The 21580-nt window shown below is 43.4% G+C and overlaps 1 protein-coding gene across 1 annotated transcript in view; it reads left to right on the top strand.

The window, feature by feature from the left end:
- The window catches only part of LOC126237545 (cytochrome P450 9e2-like), a 95951-nt gene extending 74597 nt beyond the window's left edge, over positions 1 to 21354 (top strand). The window contains exons 6-8 of the mRNA XM_049947731.1: positions 6528 to 6749; positions 9419 to 9661; positions 18740 to 21354. Coding sequence (XP_049803688.1) covers positions 6528 to 6749; positions 9419 to 9661; positions 18740 to 18921 — 647 coding nt within the window. The 3' untranslated portion in view covers positions 18922 to 21354. The remainder of the gene's footprint in view (positions 1 to 6527; positions 6750 to 9418; positions 9662 to 18739) is intronic.
- Positions 21355 to 21580: the final 226 nt, after the last annotated feature.

The following is a 21580-nucleotide window of genomic DNA, read 5'->3' as shown; positions in this document are numbered from 1 at the left end:
CACGCTTACAGCAGAAAGACGACGTACAGAATGGCGCACCCACAGACTGCGTTGTCTTCTATATCTTTCACATCGCGTGCAGCGGCATCTGTTGTTGAAAATTGTAACTACTGTAATTTCGAAAGTTTGTCCGCCTGAAAATGTACTGTTGTCCCAAGCATATTGCAACAAACGGTGTATTTCTATCGCTGCTCGTTTAGTTTTTATTGCCGTTTCAAATATACCGGTCATTTTTGAAACACCCTGTACGATTACATAGTTATAAATTCACTGCTGTCGATACCACAATGGAGACAGTGGGCGGTGTCTTGGTGTGCTTGAGGAGCTGGAAATTTATACTGCTAAACGAAAATAACTTGACAAGAAACTTAAAAAACAAGATGCGTTTTCCTGTGGCGTTTATTTTAATACGTTCTATGTCATTCTCGAGTAAATGTATTAAATGTTTCATACGGTATTGTGTGTTCTTGGCTGTATGTGTGTGTTTGAAATGTAATGTCATATTCTGATCACATACAGATTAACTTCGTCGCGTCGTATACTTCCTGGTTCAGCGTGATAACGAAAAAAAATAATTATTTTTTGAGAGGCACCCACTTGCCTTTCTCATACTGTGGCATCAAGCAGTCAGGCCTGCAAGATGAGTGGTTTGCCAAGCGAGTGGATTCTTCCTTAATTTATCGAGTAACATGAAATCTCGTATCTTACTATTTAGTTACAAATTATCCTCCTGTTTGAATAACACGCAACGGAAACACGCATCTGACTATCAGTGATTTATAGAACTCTGACTGCACACTACGCACTGGCAATACCACATTTACTTTTTGTCTTTGATTTAACGGCTTTTATATAAATTCGGGACATTATGACAACATACAATTTAATGAAAAAGGCCACCAATCTCTTTCTTTTCATTATTTGATTTATTCCTAAACACACAAATTCTACAACCTACAACAATATCACATGAGAAATTCCGCCCAATGGGCATGGCTTTACTTTAGTGAATCTCTAAACTATGGTCTCGTAATCTATTTACCGCAACAGTGCACTTCCTGGATAGGATGGTGGATCTTTTATTATACCTCACACTTCGATTCTCACAATCATCCTCACGAAACTTTCCTCGAGATCGAGCGATACAGAAGGAACAAGCATAACCCACAAATCTTTCGAAACTACCTTGCTACCCCCATGCAAAACACACATACCCAAATTACATGACATACACAACACAACAATATGAAATATTACACAAAGAACGGTTACAACTTCATCACTTTCCGCTTTCCCACTTCAATCAATATTTATCCCAGTTTCACACGACACTGCCCCATTTTGTAATTCTACTTTCCTACTGTGAACTCTGGAGATAAACGCACGTCTTCCTGTGCAATGCAAGCCAAGTGGCGTTGCTGGAAAGATGGCCGACTCACCTTGATTCTCTCTCAGAGTTTAAATTTAGCGTCACACGGAATGATATTTCTTAAATATTTCAACTTATGATACACACGCTATTTCTTAAATATTTCAGCTTATTGTACACACGCTATTAATTCAGCTTAACTTAAGCACACGGAAGTATCTCAACTTATAACTACACGTGGGCTCATTGCGACCGTTGGTTTACTACAATCCCCTTAAAATTACCTGCCTCACATTTAATTCTCCCCACAAAAGTTCCTGAGAAAGAGAAATTATTAATTCTAACTACTCTTAAATATTCCACATCCATACCATGCCTCCACTCTTTCATTACGGAGCACAACAAAAAACAGGTCTTTACAGCAGAAGGTCCAGCGGCAGAGTGCCGAAACATGGCCGTATTCCGGTTCTCTCGCACCTCTGTCGAAGTGGGAGAAGCACCTTGCTACCTTATTGGTCAGCCGCATTTCAGACGCTCAAAGCTCTGGTAACTTCCATCTCTTTGGTCCCACCAAAGGTGGCGAAAGGATCGACTCAAAGATGATCATTTATTCACATTCACTATCTGTGGTTAGCAGACGACCATACATTCTTCATTTCACAGATCTCACCAAACTGGATGTAGGGATTTATTTTGAGGGAGTGCACATGTGATCAATTAAATAAATAAATTGTCATTCTTTCCCACACTGGTATCCGGCTTCGCTGTATTAATTGAAATTGAGTTACTTTTACACAAAAAATGTGTTGTTCTGACAAAAATATCGAAGTATTTCGTACCTATTTTCAATGTCGGGCGGTACTGTACCCTTTGATTTTAGTTGAGTCTCGCCAAATAAATGTTCGTCGATGAAAACCCATTTATTTTTCTTTGGTAAGAATAATACTGTCGTACTAATACGATGCTGATAAACATATCAATTATTTAATTAATAGTCCATCTAACCATGTGTTCTCCATCTTGGTCCAGCCCAGAACACAAGATGCCCTAATAGTCTTAGTCTTAATTACTACGTACAGGGATCATGCTCGCTCTGAGATAATATTTAACCATTTTCCGCTAATGCAGTAAGTAATGTCTTTGCTTTCCAATCTAGCTTCACAATTTTTATACACAGACACGCGGTAAAGAAATGATATTTTACATGTACAATTCGTGATGTGCCTGAATAGACAATACCTGTTGTGATCCTTCGCTCCGGTTCGTTGGTTTCTCTGGGAGGACGGCACCAAACAGCGACGTCATCGGTCGCAACGGATTAGGGAAGGATGGGGAACGAAGGCGGCCGCGTCCTTTCACAGGAACCAACCCGGCATTTGCCTGAAGCGTTTCAGGGAAATGACGGAAAACCTAAATCAGGATGGCCGGACGTGGGATTGAACCGTCGTCCTCTGGAATGCGTGTCCGGTGTGCAAAGCACTGGGCTACCTCGCTCGGTCTGTCGCTCCGATGTCATGGACGTGTTCAGCAAGTCAGCTGGCAGTATATGGAAGGTGGTCGGCACATCCTGCCTCCTGCGACATGCAGAAACACACTGTCGTTATAGTGCGTCGTTCGTCAAGCAACCAGATGTGGTATGCAGGGCAGCCTAACTGCCACTCTGTTTTCCCGCACTATTATCATCCAGCGCCTTTGTTGATATTTTTCTCGCCTTAGAGCTGCAGATATCTGTTGGTTTGATCAAAACTGGTCATCATTAATACAAGAAATAGTGATTTAGAGAGTATTTTTCTATTCCTTGTGTCAGTTATGGAACTGACGTGATTTTGCTGTAACTGGTCAATAAATATTTCATTTGAAACTTCCTGGCAGATTAAAACTGTATGCCGGACCGAGACTCGAACTCGGGACCTTTGCCTTTCTTTGGCAAGTGCTCTACCAAACTGAGCTACCCAAGCACGACTCACGCCCCGTCCTCACAGCTTTACATCTGCCAGTATCACGTCTCCTACCTTCCAAACTTTACAGAAGCTCTCCTGCGAACCATGCAGAACTAGCACTCCTGAAAGAAAGGATATTGCAGAGACATGGCTTGGAAGGTAGGAGACAAGATACTGGTAGATGTAAAGCTGTGTGGACGGGGCGTGAGTCGTGCTTGGGCAGCTCAGTTGGTAGAGTACTTGCTCGCGAAAGGCAAAGGTCCAGAGTTCGAGTCTTGGTCCTGCACGCAGTTTTAATCTGCCAGGAAGTTTCATATCAGAGCACACTCCGCTGCAGAGTGAAAATCTCATTCTGGAATATTTCATTTACCGTATTTCTTAATACATGGAAATATAAAATGTTTCTGATCAATGCTAATAATAATGGTTCAAATGGCTCTGAGCACTATTGGACTCAACTGCTGAGGTCATAAGTCCCCTAGAACTTAGAACTACTTAAACCTAACTAACCTAAGGACAACACACACATCCATGCCCGAGGCAGGATTCGAACCTGCTAATAATAGATAACAGTAAAATACTAATAATAACTGAATAAGACTGTCGTATCTGTATGAAAACGCTTCTCCAAAATCACTAGACGAATTTTCATGGCCTTTTTACAGGTAATCTGAACATAGCTTGGGGCACCGTAGAGGCTTTATTTAATCAAAACATGTGCATGTATGTATGTTCCACAACTCCTCCAAAACTTATGGGCCGATTTCAATCGTTCTTGATACACACATCACGTACTGTCTAGAAAAAAATGCTGTGGAGTAAGAACCACCTTTCTCTGCACTCCCACGACAGAAATGTGTGTGTGTGACGGTAAACGAAGGAGTGAAGTTATTTGATATGCTGTTGATCCTGTTTGCATGTGACATGATTCCAATCACCGGTACAGGCGCTACAAACGATTCAGGCCTCAACTGCGGTTCTTGGGAACTACGAGGCACCTTTTTAAAGTAAGTACCGTTTCGAAATAAAATAAAAAACAAAAGCAGTATTATAACGTCTTTTACATGAAAGCCTGGACCTTAATCTACACTGCTGGCCACCGTAAATGTAACACCCTGAAGGAAGCATCCGAATCAAGTGAAATTTACAGAAATGGCTCGAATGGCTCTGAGCACTATGGGACTCAACCGCTGTGGTCATAAGTCCCCTAGAACTTAGAACTACTTAAACATAACTAACCTAAGGACAGCACACAACACCCAGCCATCACGAGGCAGAGAAAATCCCTGACCCCGCCGGGAATCGAACCCGGGAACCCGGGCGTGGGAAGCGAGAACGCTACCGCACAACCACGAGATGCGGGCTGAAATTTACACCATGGGTTTCCAGCGATGAGATATGCAACTGATTAGAATTTCAGCGCAGACGCACATCACGCGCGCCTGTGGCGCCACCTCATAGCGCCATTTAAGGCTTGGCGATTTCGACGAGTGTACGTTCGGCACGTGTGTTTACCTTGTGGTTGTTTCACAAGACGATCAGTTATGCCTCGTAGACAACAGCGAACATCGTTTGATCAAGTATCCGAGTTCGACAGAGGAAGGATAGTGGCTTACCGAGATTGTGGATTATCATACAGAGAAATCGCTAGTCGTGTTGGACGAAACCAAACAACTGTAATGCGGATATGTGATCGTTGGATGCAGGAGGGTACGACGGACCGACGTGGTCGATCGCATTCACCTCGATGCACCACTGCACGTGCTGATAGGCAAATTGTGCACATGGCAGTGACGGATCGCTCAGTGACATCCCGAACCATAGCACAGCACATTGCGTCTGTAACGCATCATCCAGTGTCTGCGCGTACCATTCGACGCCGTTTACAGCAGAGTGGTCTGTCCGCAAGACGTCCATTGCTTCGTCTACCATTGACGCAGAACCACAGACATCTCCGTCGCCAATGGTGTGATGACAGACGGATGTGGACGGCAGAATGGAATGACGTTGTCTTTACTGTCGAGGCACGCTTCTGTCTGCAGCACCACGATGGTCGGATTCGAGTGTGGAGACACCGTGGAGAGAGGATGCTGGACAGCTGCATTATGCACCGCCACACTGGTCTTGCACCGGGTATTATGGTATGGGGCGGTATTGGATATTACTCTCGCACGCCTCTAGTATGCATTGCCGGTACTTTAAATAGCCGGCGCTACATATCCGAGTTGCTGGAGCCAGTTGTCCTTCCTTACCTTCAGGGTTGGGCCACAGCCATATTTCAACAGGATAATGCGCGACCTCACGTGGCACGCATTGTCCAAAGGTTCTTCGTCAATAACCAGATTGAATTGCTTCCCTGGCCGGCTCGCTCTCCGGATCTTTCGCCGATAGAAAACATGTGGTCCATGGTTGCTCAACGAGTGACCCAGATTACATCCCCAGCTGCCACACCAGACGATCTTTGGCAACGTGTGGAAGCTGCTTGGGCTGCTGTACCCCAGGAACACATCCAACGTCTCTTTGAGTCAATGCCGAGACGTGTGGCAGCGGTGATCTCCAACAATGGCGGCTACTCTGGCTACTGATTCTGGCAGGAACCACATGTCACAGACGTCTGTAAACGTAATCATTTGATACTTGGTCAACATGTTATCTACAAAATAAATTTTGTTGTGCTACCTCTTGTCTTTCTTGGTGTTGCATTTACGGTGGCCAGCAGTGTATTTTTCGTCATATTAAGGCACTTAAGATATGTACCGTTTCAGAAACAGTGTATACATGTTGAAATGTGCACCATCACATACATCAAAGCTGCAAAGCACCAAAGCTTCAAAGACAGAAGAAATTTTAGACGATTTATAGACAGTTAGGCTAACTGACTACAGTGGCGGTAGAAAAGGCGTAATATTAACCTGTCAAATTGCGAAGACAGCGGGTCCACAGGACGGGATAAACGCTATGAAAAGAGGGAGGTTATACACAGTATGCAACGTGGGTTGTTTAGTCAGCTTTGCTACTATAATATTGCCTCGCTCGCTACATTTCCAGCCTATTGGTATCCGTATGTGTTTTCGCATTTGTGTTTTACTTACTTGAGTATTGTTGTTCGTATTCTTGTTTATTAGCCATTACATGTGCTCTGAATAGCCTTGTTTACAACTATCTGCACCTCTGAGCACGCAAGGAAAGTTACGTCCCACGCCTCCGTCCTCAAACAGCACTCACCGACACCGAGATGGCAGCGCAGGTGATGTTCTTCCTGCTGGCCGGCTTCGACTCGACCACAAACCTGCTGTGCTTCACGACGTACCTGCTGGCCCTCCACCCTGACGTCCAGGCGCGCCTGCAGAAGGAGCTCGACGAGTGCAGGTCTGCGGCGAGCGGGGAGATCAGCCACGACGACCTCACGCGCTGCGACTACCTGGACTGGGTCATTGCAGGCAAGTTGAGTTACGGTATACACTCGTTTACGAACCGTTTCCTCTTCGTCACCTAGCTCAGACATTTTCAGGTGCGGATCAGTGGTCACTCAGCCCATTATATTTTAACATCTTTTTATCAGATCACTTACTTGATCTCTGACTTCACTGGAAAGCCTCTAACCCATAAGCGAGACTAACGCAGTCGGAGTACAACATTGTGCATCACTTTATGCGGATTAATGAAAACCAATGCGTCAGGTCCAGGCAGAAAGCAAAAGTCCCGACAATGTTCGCGGAAACTTCGCCAGACACCTGCCCTTGCGTCATCTGAGACGGAGTCACCAAGGCGCAGCCGTCTTTCGGGTCACACACAAATGAATGTAAAATCTCCCCCCCCCCCCCCCCACAACTGATATCCAAATGGGATAATTACTCGTCCGAAGCCTCGTCTCAGCGGGCACGGAAATGATATGTTTAACTTTAAGTGCAAATATCTTAGATTAGGCTTTACTGTGACTGTTATTTATATCCAATGAAATAACAATTTCACTGTTACCAGTCATCGTTTATTTATATCTGCAACGCGTTTCGAAGGTTTAAACCCCCATCCTCGCATGGACTTACATATGTTAATGTGAGGTGTGCACTGTGCTACTACTTTGGGGCAACCTGTAGCACTGCCATGTGGAGAAACAAAACACTGTTCCAGAACATGGGTCTATGGTGGTCTTCGATTATAAATTAAACGAAAATGTCAAAATAAAACAACTAAAATAGAATACATCCAGTGGTCAGAGGCTCCTCTCTCTGTCGAGATACACCATACGTAAAAGGTCACACGTCGTAGACAAAGATGGTGTGGGGAAACTAGTTGGTGCAAAGAACATCAGCAAAAACAGAAACACTATTCCAAAGTACAAACAACATATAACAAAACACCACCATAATTTTAAAGTAAGTCGAGAAACGTTATGGAGACCTTTAGTTCAGTGGATGAAAACATATGTCAGAGTAAATATTTCAAATACACTACTGGCCATTAAAATTGCTACACCCAGAAGATGACTTGCTACAGACGCAAAATTTAATCGACAGGAAGAAGATGCTGTGATATGCAAATGATTAGCTTTTCAGAGCATTCACACAAGGTTGGCGCCGGTGGCGACACCTACAACGTGCTGACATGAGGAAAGTTTCTAACCGATTTCTCACACACAAACAGCAGTTGACCGGCGTTGCCTGGTGGAACGTTGTTCTGATGCCTCGTGTAAGGAGGAGAAATGCCTACCATCATGTTTCCGACTTTGATGAAGGTCGGATTGTAGCATATCGCGATTGCAGTTTATCGTGTCGCGACATTGCTGCTCGCGTTGATCGAGATCCAATGACTGTTAGCAGAATATGGAATCGGTGGGTTCAGGAGGGTAATACGGAACGCCGTGCTGGATCCCAACGGCCTCGTATCACCAGCAGTCGAGATGACAGGCATCATATCCGCATGGCTGTAACGGATCGTGCAGTCACGTCTCGATCCCTGAGTCAACAGATGGGGACGTTTGCAAAGACAACAACCATCTGCACGAACAGTTCGACGACGTTTGCAGCAGCATGGACTATCAGCTCGGAGACCGTGGCTGCCGTTACCCTTGACGCTGCATCACAGACAGGAGCGCCTGCGATGGTGTACTCAACGACGAACGTGGGTCCACGAATGGCAAAACGTCATTTTTCCGGATAAATCCACGTTCTGTTTACAGCATCATGATGGTGGCATTCGTGTTTGGCGACATCGCGCTGAACGCACATTGGAAGCGTGTATTCGTCATCGCCATACTGGCGTATCACCCGGCGTGATGGTATGGGGTGCCACTGGTTACACGTCTCGGTGAACTCTTGTTCGCATTGACGGCACTTTGAACACTGGACGTTACATTTCAGGTTACGACCCGGGGAGTTACCCTTCATTGGAGCCCTGCGAAACCCTACATATCAGCAGGATAATGCACGACCGCATGTTGCAGGTCCTGTACGGCCCTTTCTGGACACAGAAAACGTTCGAATGCTGCCCTGGCCAGCACATTCTCCAGATCTCTCACCAATTGAAAACGTCTGGTCAATGGTGGCCGAGCAACTGGCTCGTCACAATACGCCAGCCATTACTCTTGAACTATGGTATCGCGTTGAAGCTGCATGGGCAGTTGTACCTGTACACGCCATCCAAGCTCTGTTTGACTCAATGCCCACGCCTATCAAGGCCGTTATTACGTCCAGAGGTGGTTGTTCTGGGAACTGATCTGTCAGGATCTATGCACCCAAATTGGGTGAAAATGTAATCACATGTCAGATCTAGTATAATATATTTGTCCAATGAATACCCATTTATCATCTGCATTTCTTCTTGGTGTAGCAATTTTAATGGCCAGTAGTGTAAATGAGACGTCTAGTATCGTCGACTACACTCCATACTTTGTTGAGCAGTGTAAATAAACAATATCTGGTAAAAGTAAACTTGTTTCATTTTAATATCTTGTGTCTAAATCTGAAAGTTAACTGAATTACGCCGAGTAGGGAAAATAAAATAAGATTATTAAAGAACTGCAGGGAAAACTGTAACTACAGCCTCAAAGAGTAGTCTGAATGGATGTGATGACCTGTAGATTGTTAGCTGAGGCGACTGTTGTGCGCAGAGTCTCTGCGGCTGTTCCCGCCAGTGCCGCTGCTGGACAGGCGGTGCGGCCGCGCATGCGCAGTGGGCGGCGGCCCGCGGCTGCAGGCTGGGGACGTGGTGGCGGTGCCCGTGCAGGGCCTGCACGCGGACCCCCTCCTCTTCCCCCGGCCCAACCACTTCCTGCCAGAGCGCTTCCGGCGGCCGGACCAGGTGCCGCAGGGCGCCTACCTTCCGTTCGGCGCCGGACCCAGGGCCTGCATCGGTACGTTCATCAACGCTGCACTCTCCGCTCCCGTGCCGAACCGGTCAATACTAATAATTAAAGCGGTACTATTCTATACTAGAGCCATGCAGCTGTTTCATTTATGGTAGGTAATTCACACTGAAGACACAATTTCATCTTCAGACTTGCTTGTGGCAGTCCAGCTCAATCGAAACCTTTATCGTATACAAAATTGTTACGCCGTCGCCAAGGTAGCCCCTGCGGGCCGGCAACCCATTTAACACCAAACAGCACCGAAGTTGTCTATGCCCAACGCGTAAGCAATGGTAAATATCGGCTGTTTTGGAAACAGACATTCCGCGTACTACTTCCTGCAGAGGGAGTTCGAGATGGCCTGCAGGAAGTAATACTACACCAACATCTGATTGGCTGGCCAATACTATTTAAAGGCTAGAACCAGCACCGAACGTCCCCCCACCTTCTCCTTTTCCTTGAACACATCCGCACACTATGTATTGTCCACCGCCTTGATCCCCCTCACCCCCTGGTGTCTCCCTTCCTCTCCACCCCTAACCAGTTGCCGCGCCTTTACCGTTGTGTCCCACTCTCTCTCCATCTCCACACCCTCCATCTCCTTTCCCAACGCAATTTCCACCGTCTACCCCTCCCGGATGATGAGCTTCGCCCTGACGCCTACCCTTCCTACCAACTCTAACCCCATCTTCCCGCCTCCTCCTCAGGGCTCCCTCTCCTCCCCCTCCATCCTCCTGAGCGGCTTCGCCCTCCTACTCCCCCTCCCTCTCTTGTGCCTCCTTTCAGTGTCTCTGCGCTCCCTCCTGCCTTGCCTTCCCTCTTCATCTCCCACCCCACGTGTCTCCTGCCTCTTCGTGTACCCGCTGACGCCCCTACTCTCTTCATCCCTGCTGCCCCTTGCTCTCCCCTCCTTTTCCATCCTCTCTGACCCTTCCCTCGGCCGGTCCCACCTGGCAGTTTTATTCTTCATTGTGTGTGCTCCAAGTGGGTTTTAAGTGTGTTGTTCTGGAGTGTTTTTAATACTGTGGCTGACTTTTAACCTGTACATGTGCGTTCAGTGTCTTCTCTGTGTTTTAAGAATCGCCAACTGTGTTTTTTAACTTTCTGGCGACTTTTTTTAACTGTCCCCCATGAATGTCTCCATGTCAGTCTATTTTTACCTCCATTTTCCCCCATTACTCTGTTTTAAGTTCCCCTTTCTTATCGCCTTATGTATGTAACATTTTATTCTTATTTTAAGTTGTCATGTCACTGAAGAGCGGCGGATTGTGCCTCTGACAGCCCTCTCCTGCCCATATGGGGCAGGGGAATGAAATCACAATAAAGAAAAAAAAATACTGGACGACAGTTCACGCCAAATACCGACCTCAAAGACGTCTCCACGGAAGACTACGTCTTTGCTATCGGAATAGGACTTGTAATTAAGTGTATGTGTGTTGCGACGGACTCTTGAGGGAAACTTAGAAGTTATCTATTGTTGCCCATAGTAGGAAATTCTTACTGGCTTTGTGATTGTGACTTTTCGTTGTTATTCATTCGTTTCCATGTAGACTCACGTAAATTAAAGTTGTGTTGTAAAAACTTTCAAATTGTCAGTTGCAACAAAAATAATCCAAAACGTAACCACACCTAACCTCAGCGTTGTACTGTAAACATGACATATTTCAGACTTAGAGAAACGTGCATTGGAGTCGGCGCCTTTGATACCCGCCCATTTCTTCAGATATGTTGACGATACTTTTGCTGTTTGGCCTCATAGAATATCTTAACACGACGCACGCGAACATTCGTTTTACAATGGAGGTGGAAGAGAGTGGTTGCCTTCCCTTTCTTTACATTGTGGTTACGAGGAAGGTTGATGGATTATTGGGACATGCAGTTTACTGACTTGTATTTACAGGCTAATACACTCATGCTCATAAATTAAGGATAATGCTGATACATGGTCGGACAACGCTCTGGTGGGCGGTTTGCGGGTTTAAATCACCTCGGGGTATGACCATGCAGTGCATTTGTCCTGCGGTCGTCGTATGGTGGCGCTGGCAGCAGTCCACATACGCAGAGGTGTGTTGGTGCATGTCAGAGTACGATGCAGCGAGTAAGTGTGCAGCCGTTTTCAGACGTGCTAATGGTGACTGTTTGTTGAAAATGGCTCAAAGATCACATACTGATAACGTTATGAGGGGTGGAATACTAAGGCGACGGGAGGCTGGTCAAACACAGCAGGTCGTAGCACGGGCCCTCCGTGTGCCACAAAGTGTGATCTCAAGATTATGGCTACGTTTCCAGCAGACAGGAAACGCGTCCAGGCGCTACAGTACAGGAAGTTCACAGTTTACAACAACAAAAGAAGACCGATATCTCGCCATCAGTGCCTGCAGATCACCACGAAGTGCTGCAGGTAGCCTCGCTCGGGACCTTACTGCAGCCACTGGAACAGTTGTCTCCAGACACACAGTCTACAGACGATTGAACAGACACGGTTCATTCGCCCGGAGCCATGCAAGGTGCATTCCACTGACCCTTGTCACAGGAGAACCCGTAAAGCCTGATGTCAAGAACACAGTACGTGGTACCAGGATATGTTCACGGATGAGTCCAAGTATAGTCTGAACAGTGATTGTCTCCAGGTTTTCATCTGGTGTGAACCAGGAACCAGATACCAATCCCTTAATGTCCTTGAAACGGAGCTGTATGGAGGTCGTGGTTTGATGGTGTGGTGTAGGATTATGATTGGTGCACGTACATCCTGCATATCTTTAACAGAGGGAGTGTAACAGGTCAAGTGTATCGGGACGTCATTTTGCACCAGTATGTCCGCCTTTTCAGGGATGCTGTGGGTCCCACCTTCCTCCTGATGGATGATAACACACGGCCCCACTGAGCTGCCATCGTGGAGGAGTACCTTGAAACAGAATATATCAGGCAAATGGAGTGACCTGTCTGTTCTCCAGACCTAAACCCCATTGAGCACATCTGAGATGCTCTCGGTCGACGTATCGCTGCACGTCTCCAAACCGCTACAACACTTCAGGAGCCCCGACAGGCACTGGTGCAAGAATGGGAGACCATACCCTAGCAGCTGCTCGACCACCTGATCCAGAGTATGCCAACCCGTTGTGCAGCCTATGTACGTGTGCATGGTGATCATATCCCATATTGATGTCGGGGTACAGTGGCGTTTTCTCAGCTTATCACTAATACTGTGGACTTATTATCCTTAATTTATGAGCATGAGTGTAGTTACGACCATCTGGCCCAGCGTGAAGGCGTAGTTTGAATCTTGGTACACAGGGCACATGCCATTTCCGACAGTGAGACTTTTCCAGCTGGACTGGCCCATTTTGCAGCTACATTTCGTCAAAATGGTTATAGTGAAAGACCAATTTAACATGCGGTGCGCTATCGACCAACTGTGATCGGGTGAATAATGATAATACTGAGTCGACACCTAAGCCTACTGTCTTTTTGCCTTACGCAGGAAGCACTTCCAACAAGATCGGTCGTATTTTACGGAAATTAGAATGCTTCTGGGTTCTGTTAAGGATGATCTTGGTTTGCGTAAGGAGGGTGTAAAACGCATTCCTTGTAGCTGTGGCGTGGAATACATTGGTCAGACTCAGGACCGTGGAAGACCGATGTACTGGGCATAGAACGGCACACACGATTACAGCAGCCAAGTATATCTGCTATTGCCGTACATTGTTTGGATACTGGTCACCCTATTTATTTAACAATACCGAGGTATTGGCGTCCACGTCCAGCTATTGGGACAGAGTTATTAAAGAAGCTGTTGAGATTAAATTAGCGAGCAAACTTGTAAACAGGGATGGAGATTTTTGTTTAAACTCTGCTTGGAATCCTGCTCTTTCCCTTGTCAAAAAACAGAGGGACAGAGTCAATGTTACCTCACCTGCTAGTACATAGTCTTTCACTATCGATACTTCTGACTTTGCTCATCTCTGGTGGCACTAGTGTTCAGTGTTGTTTTGTTTTTGCTCAGTTACTCCAAGCACCAAGGTTTTAAATTTGCTTGTACATCGCCTCTTCGTTGCAGTTTGTGCCTTGAAAATGGCGGGGAGTACTCCCGCCGAAGAATAGGCAGTCGCTGTAAATGTTACCTGGCCGAATACCAGTAAGTTGGTTGAAAATTGTATGGACCAGGAGAAACTCAGGTCTCGCAATATATTCATCAATTGTGAATGTCATTTTTTCCGATGATTAAATAAAGAAAACGTCACTAGTGATTTGGTGCTGCACAACTGCGACTTTACCTTTAATTACTTACGTTTCACCATTGTCACGATATTTGATCACCGTTACATTGTAAGTGGCTAGGTCCGTGCGGATGTAGTACTTCCGTGTCCGTAATTTTGTACGGCTTCCAGCAACATATATTTATTAAATTTTTTTGCTATGTGATGCTCCATAGCTGATAAGCACTATACGAAACACATAATGTATAGACACATGAACAGCTGCTAAGTGAATTAATTTGTTTACAACACTTTCAGGTCATCCTCAGGTACAAAAACGCGATCACTGCTTACACCTGCCCACACTATGATTTTCTAGCATAAACTTATTTGGTAATAATTTTCAGAAACCATATTGTGAAACGTGTACATTGTCGTAATATTTTTGTACCTGAAGATGCTATGAAAGACTGAAACTTGTAAAATAAAAGTAATTCACCTAGCAGTTGATGTTTCTACATACTACGAGTGCTGCTTACGAGGCGTGGATCCAGGGATACGGGAGGGGGGGGGGTCATGGTGGTCATTAGCACCAAATAACTTTTTACTGGTGGGACAATGGAAAATGAATCAGTGTGTGAAAAACAGAAAACAGAAGAAAGTGATGAGGATACGGGATTGGAAACTGAAGGAGAGTGAAAGTGCTGAGAAGTACAGAGAATTAGTCGGACCAAAATTTCCTAAAGAAGTTTTCTGCGATGTAGAAAAAGAATGGAGTTTATTCAAAGACACTTTAGTCGAAGCAGCACAAAAGTATGTGGTAGAACATCTGGAAAGGAAACAGTAAGACAGACAAGTTGGTGGGATGATACCACAATCCAAGCAGTTAGAAGAAAAAATGGAGCATGGAGAAAGTGGTGGAAAACTAAAAATGGCGAAGACCATAAAAGATATATAGAGGACAAGAAGAAGTGCAAAGAAATAGCGGAAACAGCAAAGAAAAAGGCATGGGAAGAGTTTACAAAAAAACTTGAAGAAGATGTGAAGAGCATTAAGAAAATGTTCTATAAAATGATGAAAAATAAAAGGAAGGCTTCTGAAGTACCAGTAAAGATGGAAACAGAGGACGGTACCGTGATTGAAGATCCAGGGAATATAAAAGATCTCTGGAAAGAACATTTTCAGAAACTGTTAAACGCTGAGGAGCAGGTACACGACGAAACAACAAATAATGGAGAAACTGAGAGAAGCTGGGAAGAAAAATTAGGACAAATTACACTCGATGAAATGGAAATAGCTGTGAAGAAGATGAATGGGGGGGGAAAGCTCCAGGACCTGGTGAAGTATCAGTGGACATGATAAGAGCAGCAGGTCTAGTGGGAATGCAGTGGCTGTATAGAGTACTATCAAGCGTGTGGAGAAATAGTACAATACCTGATCATTGGAGAACAGGAGACATTGTTCCCATCTTCAAAAAGGCAATAAAAGACTTTGTAAAAACTACAGAGGAATAACCCTTATGAGTCATACAGTCAAGATTTTTGAAAGAATTTTACTAAATTGAATAAGTGAAAAGATAGAAAAGGAGCTGAGTGAAGAACAGCATGGGTTTAGGAAAGGAAGAAGCACGATCGACCTGATATTTTCTATGCGTCAACTGATGGAAAAAGGTTGGGAGTATAAAAAAAGAGTGGTAATAGTTTTTACAGACATAGAAAAGGCATATGACTCAGTTAACAGGGAAAGACTCTGGGCAGAAATGAAGAAGATAGATATAGAAGATGGATACATTAATGTAATAAAGACAGCGTACAGCGGGCACAATTATAGAACACCACTGGGGAACTCTGGATACTTCGAAACAAGACAAGGACTTAAGCAAGGAACTATTCTATCTCCTGCACTTTATAATGTTGACATGGAGGGTATGAATAGGGCAGTTAAAGATATAGTAAAATAAAAAGACAAAAAGATGATTTTTGCAGATGATATGGTAATATGGAGTGACAAAGAGGTAGATGTACAGTTACAACTTGATGCGTGGAAGGAAATAATGAAAAGGTATGGATTAAAAATATATAAGAGTGAAGTAATGGTATTTGGAAGAGAGAAAGGGATCAACGGAAATATTACCTTGAATGGAGAACCCTTCAAAGTGGTAGAAAGTTTCACTTACTTAGGGAGTGAAATATCTAGGGATGGAAGAATAACTAACGAAATTAATAGGAGGTTACAGAAGGGAGGCAATTTCTACCAAACAATAAAACACCTGATTTGGAATAATGAAGTTGCAGAAAAAGCAAAACTCCTTATGTATAAGAATTGTTACTTACCTATGTCACCTATGGTGGAGAAACATGGACAATGACAGAAAGCGACTGGAGCAGACTGCAAGCAGCGGAAATGAAATTTCTCAGAGCAGTTAAGGGAAAAACAAGAATGGGCAGAGTAAGGAATGTAGAGATCAGAAAGGACCTTAAACAAGAAAGTATGAGAGAAGAAATTGAAAAAAAGATATTAAGATGGTATGGGCATGTTAAGAGGATGCATGGGCAGAGATTCCCCAAAATTATGGAAGAACTAAAGATGGATGGGAAAAGACCTACAGGGCGCCCAAGAACACGGTGGAAAATGGGAGTGAGAATATCTGTGGAAAGGAGAGGTGTGACCTGGCAGCAAGAGGAGGAAGAAAAGTGGTGGGAGGACCAAGCCAAGTGGAGAGGACTCGTCAGCACCCTGACCCGGCAGTAGCTGGAGCGGAATCTGGATATAGGTAGATAGAACTTTTTACTAAAAGCTTTTTACATATATCGGATTTCAGATTTTTCAGATAACTTTCAGAGAGTTCAGTATTGTGAAAACTAAGTCTCAAAAGTGGCAAGAAATTATAAAAAATTACAAGCTCAGTTTATACAGGACACTTTCCAGTATCGTTCCTTAGGGGTTAGCCCACGTGGATTGGTTTGTGGCATGACTGGCCGTAGGAAACGTACCATCGAGATGGAATCGACGAACCAAAGGCACAGGAAACTGACAAAAAACAAGCTGAGGCTGGGGAGGGGTGTGTGTGTGTGAATCATAACACGGATATTGCACTCTTTATAGTTTGGTGTGCTGTGGTGTTTCGTCAGAAGTTACTGAGTAACTGAAATTTTTATATACTTATGCGAAGTCGTACTAATATTTCGATATAAGACAATCTGTTATAGGCATATGAAGCCAGCTAGTTAGCAATACGTGTCTCAAAGAAAATGATCCAGAAATTACTCAGTACGGAAATTTTATAAATTATTATCAATTTTACCCCATAGAAGCAAGAATAAAGTCCTTATCAACAGATGTTTGGAATACTAGGGTAGCCGATGACAAGTATTGCGTTGACGTTGGATCTACCTCGGGGGTGGACAGAGTGGCTCAGTCTTATTGTTATCGTTAGCTTCAAAATTTTTTCTTATACTTCTTGTTTTCGACAACAACGTCTGTTAGAGGATGATGATTACGACTGGTATTTCCAGTTTGTGTTCAAACCGCATTTAGTATATGCATGATCTGAAGACGGTTGTTATTTAGAACCGAAACTAGGTAGTTATCTTTTCTTAATTACCTTAAGCAAATACTGTCTAGGCGTTAAAAAAGATTTTTCTAAAAAAACTTTTTCTAATTTTAATAAATTACATAAATACCGCCTTCTCTATTCCTGACAATGTCAAGCATAACTAAAAGTTGTGCATGTTTGTTGGTTACAGTCAGTGCTTTTTTTATAAAAAAAAGGTTGAGGGTACTCCGACATTGGATATAATGCAGCGAAAATTACTTATAACTGAAGCATGGGGTACCACCCGTCTGTTTTTAGCCATGTCGTCATCAACATGCCGAACTACAAAAAAATGGTATCGGACTTGTTCCAAAATCCAACACTCTGGACGATCACTTAATTTTCTATCATGCACACGTTCGTTCACTGCATTTTCACACGTAGGTTCAGTGGTCAGGTTTACAGTTTCACTTTCGTCATCCACTGATGTTCAACTTCCTGGCTTTTCACTCGCACACGAATTATTGACAGTTTTTGGTTTTTTAGATGCAGGAGAACAAGTAAAATAGTTTTTTAGTTTTCTGCTTGAAACAGTCAATGACATCGCTTTTCCCACCAAAAACTGAACTGTTATCGTTCGTATTGCAATTACCAACACGAAAAAGTGAAATAAAAAATTTACGTCCGTGAAATAAATCTATGGCACTCTTTCCAGTTCTCAACATTGTAAAAAAATTACTTTGTCGACAAAGAAGTTTAGGGGTAGGCATTCCCCAGCGTTGCCCAGAAAAACAGCACTGGTTACAGTTCTTAAAACAATTGCATAACACAGGTACTTCTCGAATTTTTGGACAAACGCTTTTCGGATGATGCATCTATTTGATTTGTAATGTTGTTGACATTATACTGAAGCTCTGTATTAAGCACTGATGTACACAAATTATATAAGATATTTCAACACATTTTTTCTCTGCCTCGTGATGGCTGGGTGTTGTGTGATGTCCTTAGGTTAGTTAGGTTTAAGTAGTTCTAAGTTCTAGGGGACTGATGACCATAGATGTTAAGTCCCATAGTGCTCAGAGCCATTTGAACCATTTTTTTTTCAACACATTAAGAATAATGTGTCGTTATTTATTTTTTATATCTTAGTCACCTGTGGCTCGTTAGAAAAGTGCGTGACATCAAGTTATATACGATGATACCCCCCTCCTCTCTCCCAGAACTGAACTCTATTTCGTGTCTGCTTCTTATATTTACTTATTAAGCAACAAACCGTACACGCAGGTAAAAAAATTAATAATCAATCCCGATAAACGTTTGTACTTATGTGATACTCTCGTCTGTGGTTTCTAGCGAAACGCTTCGCCCTGATGGAGAGCAAGGTGGCGCTGTCCGTGCTGTTCTCGCGCTACAGCCTGCACCCGGTGGAGAAGACGCCGACCTCCATACGGCTCACCACCAGGGGACTCAACATGACCATCGACGGTGGCTTCTGGATAGGCTTCAAACCGCGGCTGTCATCCACAAAGACGTGAGCGGCGGATGACGAAGCGAAGTAAACGTCTCGCGCTTTACACGTCGCACACTGCACAGGCGAACATGGCATGTTCCACTGTTGTTATGTATGACGCAGTTGTGACTTAGCAAAGTTCCAGGACGCTGGCCAATAACTTGATGACATTATTTCCTGTGCCAGAGAGCGATGAATGCTGTGAAACACAATTCAGAGTCAGTACCTGATATCCGTGTGGAGAATTGGTATTCGCATACCAATGTGAATTTTATATCCATTACCAAGATCACTGTGAGAGTGTCCTACGGTTGTCGCAGCTCCTCTTTTCCCACCTTCCATCTGTATCTTGTAGTCTTCTTGAACTGTCGCATCACGCACATCTTCGTACCAGCTGCCAGACTGTTGTCAGCATTCCATTCAGTTTCGTAATCTCATCGACAATCCATTGTTGTATGACTATAATTGAAGCTGTTGAATATTATTATTAGAAGTGTCCAATTCTCTCTCTCTCTCTCTCTCTCTTTCTCTCTCTCTTTCTGCCTCTCTCTCCCTCTCTTTCTTCCTCTCCCTCTCTTTCTTTCTTTTCCATCTCCCAACTGTGGAACTAATTATTTTCAACTGATAAAGTTAGTAACAAGCTGCAAAAAAGACGTGTGTGAACCAAAAACTAGGTTAACACTTGGATCGAAATATATCGATACGCTTCATTCCTTGCTCTGGTCCAGTCAAAGCAAAACGATAGGAAATTGCATCCAGAGAAATTGTGGCGCTGATTAGTAATAACATAACAGTGTGTCGGTGAGTAAACAACTGCAAGGAAAAGAAATCTTGATACACTGGGAATGAACCGCGAGTGGTTTAGATGCCCTTGTGGGGCATCGAGATAGCAAGCAGGTAGGAATGAAGATGTAAGAAATTGTACATATATTAAAAATCTATAACCGAATGATCAGAGCGAAGGTAAGCCCAGTGCCACAGTCATTTGTGTGAATGGAAGCATAGCTGGCAAAAAAGAAGAAAAAGAGGACCGTCGTCATCTTGAAAAAAGTTATGAATGCAGTAGTCAGCCTCGTTCCATACCTTATACAAACATTCTTTTTTAAAAAACAAGACAATGTGGCACTGCATGGAAAGTTTTTCTAAAGTCTACAAACGCCAGAACTACATGGTTCCTCTATACGTGGCAATGAGATCTTATGTGAAAATGGGTGTTCAGCCGCACGTGCTCGATTTTTTCAGAACCAATGATAATTTTGTTCTAGTTAGATCGTAATTTATGAGCTCATAATATGTGCTAGGATCCCGTTACAAACATACGTTAAGTCATATACGAAGTCAGTTCAGCTTCCTTTTTCATATATGAATGTCACCTACGTTCATTCCCAGTTACAGTGGATATCTTCCTGCTCAACGGATCCGTTGTAAATTATGTGGAACCAGTTTACTTGCAAATGTTTTACAGAACTTGTCAGGGACCACATCTGGTCATGAGGCCTTATTCAAGTTTCTTCACCACTAGTAACGATTACTACGTCGTTCATTTTAACAGTGGTATTGTTATTGTATCATTGCAACATTACTTCATTTTCCTTTGTGAAGGAACATTTCAACTCATCACATCGGCCTTTATTTTGGTGTTTTGCATTTAGGCTCCTCTCTTGTTCAAAACTGTGTGGAAAGCTTTAACATGGCAATTGTCTGGAAAGTTGTCGAGCAACTGGACAGCCTTAACATATGGCTAACATTTTTTGGTATCCTACGATATTTGTAAATATTTCTGGATACTATGCACAACCATACAAGATGGCACAGTGCTTAAGACACTGAAATCACATTCGAGAGCAGCAGAGTTGAAATTTTCTTTAGTTAATCCTGATGTGAGTGTTCTGTGCATTCCGTAAACAAGTTCATAGGAATACCGGTATAGTCCCTTTGAAAATTCCGTGCCTGATTTTCTGCCACATCCTTGAGCAAGCTAATTTGTGCTCTGTGTGAAGTGACTCTGTCATTGTACGAGGTGTCAAATACTAATCTCTTTTTTTTCTCGTATACATCATGTAAGGTCCATTTCCTGCTATATCACTTCAAACCAAACGAGGAATAATTATTACGACACTTCACCAGCTATTAGTCTCGAAAAAAATGTCAGTCATGTGGTTGGTCTGTATCTAGAATATTTTCTTCCTTAATTAAAATGTATTCCAAAGAATTTTATTTTCTCAAAACAGTTCGCGTTTGCGGAAGGATGTCTGCAGGAACAACGCAATACTCTGAAAAACCGCAATCCGTTATGCACTGATAAACTTTAATATCTTACAATGTTCTTCACAACACAGCTATGTACGTATACAGTACGTAATGGTGATGGTTTCAAATTAAACCTTTTAATCGTAAACAAATTAAAGTAAGTGATCATCTAGACCGAATACATCGTTTTTCAAAATAATTTTGAATATTGACAACCCATAACGCTTTCATCTAAGTTTTGTATTATCTGCTGTTCACTTTTTGATTAAATTTGTATTTTTTACTATACAGGAATAATCGTAACTAACGAACTAATTAAAACAGTTACGAAAATGTCCAATTACGTTTCATTATATCATGACCACCCTCTTGTCTGAAGACACATATTTTTGGCCATTAAAAACTCACCTAGCTTTGGTAAGAAAGTGCTTGCA

This window comes from Schistocerca nitens, chromosome 2 (genome assembly GCF_023898315.1).
Source record: "Schistocerca nitens isolate TAMUIC-IGC-003100 chromosome 2, iqSchNite1.1, whole genome shotgun sequence".
NCBI lineage: Eukaryota > Metazoa > Arthropoda > Insecta > Orthoptera > Acrididae > Schistocerca > Schistocerca nitens.
This window is presented reverse-complemented; position numbering and strand designations above follow the sequence as displayed.